General features: G+C 33.2%; 1 protein-coding gene across 1 annotated transcript; it reads right to left on the reverse strand.

Moving 5' to 3' along the window:
• Positions 1–3,576: 3,576 nt before the first annotated feature.
• On the reverse strand, positions 3,577–5,487 carry LOC127793903 (dof zinc finger protein DOF2.5-like). The gene is made up of 2 exons (XM_052324682.1): positions 5,269–5,487; positions 3,577–5,113 (listed from the first exon to the last, which is right to left on the reverse strand). Exon 2 carries the CDS (start codon positions 4,902–4,904, stop codon positions 4,038–4,040), a length of 867 nt encoding a protein of 288 aa, XP_052180642.1. The 5' UTR covers positions 4,905–5,113; positions 5,269–5,487; the 3' UTR covers positions 3,577–4,037.
• Between the last annotated feature and the right edge of the window lie 3,414 nt (positions 5,488–8,901).

The following is an 8,901-nucleotide window of genomic DNA, read 5'->3' on the forward strand; positions in this document are numbered from 1 at the left end:
TTTTTTTGTTTTTCTTATCATAATTTACCTTTCATTCTCTCCTAACAAAACTCAAAACTCTTAATTGATTTAAAAACTATGCAAAGAAATATATATATATATATATATACAAATCCTACATAAATTTATGCTCATTACTTAATTTTGAAATATTATAATTTTGTTTGGTTATATTAAATTAGTTTTTAAACAAAATGATTATTTTAAGTAAGTCATTATTCTTTTGGCAAAATTTTTTATTTTATTTAGAACCCCTATATTAATTATAGGTTATGGTACTCTTATTAAAAATTTTATTATGTTAAGATAGTTTTATAATTTATATTATTTATTTACAATAAATTCGAAGTAGTACCTTGGTACTGTCCAGGACTAATATTGTATTATAGTTATTTATAGCATATTAATAACTATAATTTTCCACCCAAAAGATCAAAGTTCAAAAATCCATTTATCTTTGCCTCAGGACATAAATTGAACGGTTAGATGAACAATATGCTGATATTAATTTGATGGGTTGTGAGTTCGATTTTCACCTTGTGCAAGGACCAAAGACTCAACCTGTAATTTACCTCTTCTGACATAATCGAGGGCACAAGCATCGAGAGTTGCGCAAAGACAGTCATCTCAAATATTAATTTATCTTTTAATTTAATTATCTGTTTAAACTACTCAACAAAAAAGTAAATTATATGTCTAGGTTATGCATACGTAATATTATGCCATCAGTGAACCCCAGGCAGAAAAGAACACTTCGAGGGTGAGCAGTAGGTTGTTGTATGTTGCTCTATGTTAAAGAGCAGTGATGTCGAGGAGGTCGAACTGTAAACAATTGTTCACATATGCCTACTTATATAAACAATGATTTTATAAGATTTACAGCATTAATTTTAATAATAAATGTCTTAAGAAATTGGAACAAGTGTAGTTTACAATTATTTTGTAGCTATTATCTGGCTAAAAAATTAAATTGATTTAAATATATAGCATATATTTCTTTTAATTTTAATGAAAAAGGTTATTTTAAAGTCATAAAATATATCATTGTTTAAAATAATAAAATAAAATGTGATTAAAGTCGATGCACACAGTCTATTAGGTTGATCCATCCTTTCAAGCTTCGAGTTTGTCCAAGTAAGATTAACTTAGCTCGTTTGATATCTCTAGTGAAAAACAAATTGGTGGCGATTGTTAAATATGATTGCGAATGAAGTTAAAAAAACAAAAATAAAAATAGTAAGATTGTGTTCTTTTTACTTTTTAATTTTTAGTTTTAAGTTTTGAATTCATTTTTAGTTTTTTGTTTTAGTAGTCTATTTTTAAAAAATTAAAAACACGTTCTCTTTGTCATTTTAAAAAATTATTTCTCAAAACAGAAAATTAGAATAAACGTTCTCTTTGAAATTTTAAAAATAATTTTTTAATGATATTTTATTTAAGAAATTTAAATATTCAGTAAATTAGAAATATTTCATGTTAATATATTATTAAAAAATATATATTTTTTAAATTTAATGAATTTTGTAATTTTTTTCTATTATAATAATAAAATATAAATAAATAAATGTACTTTGAATTTAGAATTTGTTGTGAATGAGAATATTCAAAATAATTTTTTATTATTTTGAGTTTTCTTTACAATTTTTTTTTTATTTTCAAAAATACATTTCTAAAAATAATAAAAAGAACGCGTTTTCATTATTTTAAAAAATCGAAAACTAAAAATGACTTGAAAATAGTAAAGAAAACGCAACTTAAATTTTTTTTGTGTTAGAAATTTTTGAAAACAAAAAAACAGATAATTAATCAAACAAAAATTATTAAAAATTAAAAGCAAAATGTAATCAAACAAGACCCAAACAAATTAGTTTTTGTTTTTTTTTTTTTTTATAATTACTCTTAACATTATATCCAAAAATAAAACACTTCTGCCGCTTAACATATATTACTCTTTATTTATTTTTCTTTAATTGCCCAATAAGACTAAGAAAGATCCAACAAATGGCAGACCAAAGATACACACACTTTGCTTGAAATTCACAAAGCCTGCTTTTAAACCTTTTTGGCTTTTTATTCCAATTGGCCAGCCAACATATAATTAACTTCCTATTCAATCAACTACACATACAATATGTTTAGTTAAAATTATTATTCCCATAATCAGCAAACCGGCGATCTTCAAAATGCACCAGACGTCTCCTATTATATATATATATATATATGCTTATGTTTTTAATAAAGAATTTATTTTGACAATTTAAATTTATGATATTTATCAAAAACTTAAAACTTAATTTTAAGGCGACGACGAACTGCCAACGACCACCAAACAAAACAAACAAACTAAAGAAAACTAAGCGAGAAAGAAGCACCAATAAAAGACATGAACACGAAAATAACACAGCAAATTCCTAATTCTTTCAATAGCAAAGAAAAGCTTTTATATATATATATATATACATATATATGTAAACACATATAAAAATTATGAAAGTGGATTAAGTGGAGATGCCTTATGGGCCAAGTTTACTGAGTTTACAAAAGTGACGTCAAAAGGGTTGTCCCCTTTCAATTGTGCTTTCGCTTCTTCCCACTAACTCTTACCGAAACCATTGATCTCTTCAATGATCTAACTACAAACAAGTGCATGCATGTTCACATCATATATATATATATATATATATGCACACACTTTACACCTGTATTGGAAGGCCAGCCATGCAAAGCCATTTGCAGACACAGTGAATAATATTAGATACAACAGTGTTAAGTTTTATAAAATTCTAGTATTTAAATAATATATATAGCAATATACACAATAATGTTTTTTTTTTAATATGTTTTCATATAGTCATTAATTTTTAAAAGAACATATCAATGTACAAGTCTCTTTTTTGTGAGAATTGGAGGATCATATATTATACATAAAATTTCCAATAACTAATATTGTTATTATTAAAATTAGCCTTTATATAATGATTAATTATTTATATGTATAAAATTTTCCGTTTATGTATATATGTATGTGTGTGTGTTGAGGAAGGACAACAATCCCACATAAAATGCAATTATTAAATAGTTGTAGTATATAAGTAATCGATTCTTTTTTTTTTTTTACTACGACATCTTTTAATTAGAATCAAATCTTATAATTATGTCTCAATACGTGGCACTTTTAAACTAAATTATATAAATTATATTTTATGTGGGGCACATCTAAATTTTCACCGCATCATATCATACATTTATGGGAGTTTACACTGTATTATTTATACGTTACTCTTAGTTGAGGATTCTCGTATTGAAAAAAGATAATCTCATATAAATGTAAGATAATAAAAAAATTAAATTTACTATAACTTATAAAAAAAAATAAGATTACTCCCTCTCCCACAATGAAGAACTTTTTTTAAGATGAAACCCTAGTAAAGTTATACTAAGTAGGAGTAGTACTAAAGTTAACACTTTGGAAAAAGAAAGATAATATACATACATATATATATATATATATATATACAAGACATTTGGAAAAGTAAAGCAGATATAACGTGGTCAATCAGATTTGGAACCCACATGAACATAAACGAACCATCTTTTCCATCAACTTCTTCTTTTGCAGAGGCATTGGCTTTGGTTAGCGTCACCCACTTGTTCACATAAGTGCTCCTTGTAGGCTTTTCATGCCCTACAAACCCTAGCTTTAGCTCAAAGTGATCATAAAGCAAACTCTACACTGCATACATAGCTTTCCCACATATTCTAATAAATACTGGCAATTCTAAATCCATTATAAAGATGAATCAAAGCAACCCAACAAAAAACAAAAAAAAGCTCAAACATAAAACCTTGTTAACTTTAATCAAAAGTTTCAACAACACAACCTAACCCAACCCAGAAATCTCTCTCTATAAGAAGCTTATAGATTATAGCAAAATGGCCACTGCGCTGTAATATATATTTTCCTCCATTTACATCAATACCCACATCACATAAACTTAAGCTTAATTTTGTGGAGAAGAATGGGTGTTGATTCATGATCATGGAGGATGGCCATAGCCCGGTAGATCAGGCCATTGGTTTGGGTTAGGAGAAGTCCCGGCTGTGCCACTGGAGGCAGCGGCCGCTGTGCTGTTCCAGAAACTAGCCGGAGCTGTGGCGCCACTGGGGTTTGTAGTGTTGTGGAGGAGGGTCTGATTCCAGGAAGAAAAAGGCCTACTTGGCTGAATCTGGAGGCTTGGATGATCAGATGGGTAGATTGATTCTATGTTCTTATCCCTGCTACCCATTTGGTAAAACTCATCTTCCTGCTGAATCTGTTGGTTTTGAGCTTGTTGTGAGGCAAAAGATGTCATATTTAAGCCCTGCAAATGAGCCAAATGAGAAGAGCCTCCGAATTGGCCTCCGAATGGCTGTTGGCCTTGTGGTTGGATCAAAGATTGCATAGCTGCCAGGGAAGACAAGAACCCATGATCGCTTGAATAGTAAGAACCCATCGGAGCAACAGACAGATTACCAAGTTTTTGGGGCACTTGGAGCTGATCATCTGGTAGCGGTTGTGCTGGTAGTGGTGGCGGCGGCGACGGATGCGATCGTGAATTCTCTCCACCAACCGAAGACGAGGCCTTGGCCCGCTTGCCCTTCCGGCATCCACCGCCGACGGGGACGTTCCTTAGGGTTCCGCCTTGGGTCCAGTATCTCCTGCAGGTCTTGCAAAAATACCTAGGTTGCGAGAGGCTGTAGTTGTTGTAGTAGCAGAACTTGGTGTTGAGCGAGTCGCAACGAGGGCACTTCTGAGGCGGCTGTTGCTGCTGCTGCGGCAGGTGTTGATTCTCCGGGGGATTCAACCGCCGATCACGGCGGTCTTCCTGCTGCTTGACGTCCTCTTCCGCTCTCCCGCGCTCCATTTCTCACACCCCTCTTTATCTCTACACACAGATACACAATTTCCTTGCCTGATTCTCTGTCTCTCTCTAATATAAATGTCAGATATGGTTGATAGCTTGCTGGATCACGCAGCTTCAATTCAAACCCTTTTCTATCCAAACGATCTGTTTGGATTCCAAGAATCCACACCGGAAAACATAGTCGATCTTTCAGTAGTATCGCAGAACCCCTATGGACGGGGAATGGAAAAAACACGGATTAGATCACAGTATCCAACTCCAGATTGTCAAAATTCGTAACAAAAAAAGAAAAGAAAACAAAAGACAAAGGTAAGGGGAAGAGTGTCCAGAGAGAGAGAGAAATAATCCAGGGAGTGAGAGAGACCTAGTAGGGTGGTGTGGACCACGGCTATAGCCAGGTTGCAGCGGCGGCGGCGGCGGCGGCGGTCTGCGAACTGGTGGTGGCTGTGTCAGACCTCAACCTTGAATCATTCTCTCTCTCTTTCTCCCTCTCCCCCCCAAAAATTCTTCTTCCTTCCTTCCTTCTTTTCGGTTTCTCTTTCTCTCTCATCCCACTTTCATTTCTATACAGTCTATTCTTCAGTCTTTGATTTTAATTTCTCCCATTTATTTATTTTTATTTTCTGTCCTCCTCTCTCTAACATCAATTTGGGCCCCTGCCACACACAGGGAGGCTAATTTTGTCTTTTCACCGCCACATTATTTATATACACCCACATACATATATATATATATATATACGTCTGCGCGCGCGTGTGTATATTTGCCCAAATAAATGTTATAATATTATTTTTCACAAATAATACGAATTTAAAATATATTCCCACACAAGAAATAATGGGTAATTCCATTTATACTCCCTTTTGATTTGGATTATTATACTTTGATAAAAGAAAAAAAAATCAATTTCTAATTAATTACTTAACAAATAAATTGATTGCATTAGTTAAGACCATAATTAATTAATATGGTCACATTAATTGTTTTCTTATTGTTAAATGTACGCACTTATTTAATTAATAGTTTAGGGTGGCACGTGAGAGGAGTGGCGTGTCACGTGAGGACGGGGAGGGGTGACGGGGATATCCGTTGGGGGTTGCAACTGCTCCACAATAGCAATAGGCATTAGCCACTAGCCACGGCGTTATATATATATATATATATTAATTATTATTATTATTATTAATTATGGACATCACAGCACTTGCCTTCTCTCTCTTTTGTATGTCTACTCTACTGGGAAGAAGATGGCCGCCATTATGTGCTTGTGGTCCATCTTCCACTACAAGCCAATCAGATGATGAACTCGCGTTTCCTGCGGCTTGTATTTACAATAATACATAAAATTTATTTTTTATCTTTTTATATTATAAAATTAAACGTATAGATTATACAATTAATATAAAAATTAAAAAAAACGAAAAGAATAATATATTAAATTGACGTCCTTATATTTAAATAAAATATTAGATGAAGTGATATAAACATTATTTAAAATATGTGTGACACGTAATAATAAAATTGTTCAACCTAAGTTCAATTAGGTGAATGTCAATTTTATAGAATAATCATTAAACCAACTATTCATTCTCATAATTCACAAACATCTAATTATTGTCCCAATAGTTATTAATAGCTAGCTGTTGAACAAAGTGTTCCATATGTCAATCTTTTCCTTGCACCTTTTGCTAGCATATTTGTGAATTTTACTCTCCATTCTATGGTCAAATAATTATTTTTCACGCCACGTAAAAAGCCTTTGAAAATGCACACTCTTTTCTTCTCTCCAACGCTGATTAAGACAATGGCATAATTATAAGCTTCCTGCTTAATTAATATCATTTTGCATTGAAATTTTTAGCACTTTATCATAACGTGAAACTTTGGTTAAGACCATCTTTTTTCTTCTCTCCAATACTGATTAAAACAATCTTTATTGTAGCTTTGGTTATTATTAATATTAAGATCTCTTCTCGTAAAATATATAGAGAAATGTGAGTCTGTTTTCTTTCTAATTATTTTGCTAAATTAACAAGAAATTGTTCACTCATTATATATGCATGCATATATAAATGATTTTCTCATCATGTTCATTGTTACCGTCTAAAAATTTTTACTTTTGAGGTATTCTAACAGGTTTTTTTTTTTTTTTTTATTAATATGTCCTTGAATTTTCTTTTTTGGTAACCTATTTGTGCTTATAAATAAGTATTTAAATGCAGTATATTCTATTAATGCATTAATAACACTATTTTTTTTAAAAAATCGATTGAAATTCATATATGAAGACTTATGATTGATTGATTATGAGCTATAATTTATTTCTTTGTCAATAAATTTAAATATTTATCATTTCATCAAATAACTCTAAAATACATAACTGCTATTATTTTCTTTTCTATAATTAATCTTTTGGGTGTCTCCCTTCAATGCTTTTAATTACTAAATAGTACACAATAGACAGGCTAAATAGAAAAAACACCAACGAAAAAAATTAAATAGTGCACAATAATAGTAGTATCATTTTATCGATGACTGGCCACACGGCATTGCGGATAATGGTCATGTCATCTAGTTGCAATAATGTAGCTGATCCTTAGACTTAAACTGACACGGTTGTCTTGTGTGTTTGTTGCGAAAAATCTCTACAAAACAGTGGGTTAGTACTCAATCGAAATCAAACCAAAACAACCGAATGCAAGAACAAATCAAGACAGAAAAATAAACTCCCTATTTCAGCTACAATGGCAGTCATGAAGACTGCTTCAAGGCTCAGATCTAGGCTCGTTCAATCACCACTTAGGTAACGCCAACGAATAGGGACACCAAGCCACAAAGGAGCCCAAACGCCTAAGAATCGAAGCCCTCAAACCCCCAAATCTCTCGGCTGATCGACACCCCTCACCCAAGCCATACAAACTTCCACACACAGTAGGATCGACCGAGGAACAAAGTGTAATCATGAAGATATGGGTTCAACAATGGCTGAAAAACTTACCTCAAAGAAAAGACAGCAACTCGAACTAAATAGGCGTTGCAAACGCCATTGACGAACAACCACCACGCACAAGGAAAGTGCGGCACACAGCAAAGGAAAGAAGCATCTGATCAAGAAGGAAAGAAACCCCAAGAGGATCGCCATCAATGAAAGGAGATTCGGTCGAGAGAGGGAACAAGAGAGAGCACACAATCGACCGCCACACCTAGGGCACGAAAGGGGAAAAATCCCTTTTATATTGTGGGTTTAGGGCAAGAGAGGAAATGGGTTTGGGCTTCATGGGCTTGGGCTTCCCCTCTCTCTTGAGCAAATGGGTCAAGGCCCATTTCTCCTCCAAATGGAGGGTTAAGGGCTTATGACCTGACTTCTATAAATGGGCTACCAATAAGTGGGTTGAACCGTTGTTTCAATCCCGATCCGAAGCCTATGAAGCTAACCCAAACTATCATCATCTCCTTGGGCCTCATTAGGAAACACAAAACCCAATAATCTCCACCTTGATTCCTAATGAGGCCAGCACACACAGGCAACACAAAACAAGCATATGCAACAAATGCAAAGCATGCAACAGATGCAAAACATGCAACAAATGCATAAGATAGGCAACAAATGCTTAGACAAGCAACAAAAGCTTAAATATGCAACAAATGCATGAACTTGCAACAAATGCATGTCATCCACATAGGAAATGCAACAAATGCATATTATCCACATAGAAAATGCAACAAATGCATAAACATGTTTTTAAGGCCTTCTCTCATCCTTCCACTTAGGCTAGGATCTCTCTAATCCTCCCACTTAGGCTAGGATCTAACTCATCCTACCACTTAGGTTAGGATCTCACTTTAAAGTGAGTTGGCTAAAACTCCCAACCTTGCTTGAGGTTCTATTCATGACACTCAAAATGCTGAATCTAAGAGTGTGAACACCTCACCAACCTCACTAGGGTCATAGGAAGTCACTACATTAGCCTCTTCTTTTTCTTTTCTCGTTTGTTTA

Source organism: Diospyros lotus, chromosome 2 (assembly GCF_014633365.1).
Source record: "Diospyros lotus cultivar Yz01 chromosome 2, ASM1463336v1, whole genome shotgun sequence".
Taxonomy (NCBI): domain Eukaryota; kingdom Viridiplantae; phylum Streptophyta; class Magnoliopsida; order Ericales; family Ebenaceae; genus Diospyros; species Diospyros lotus.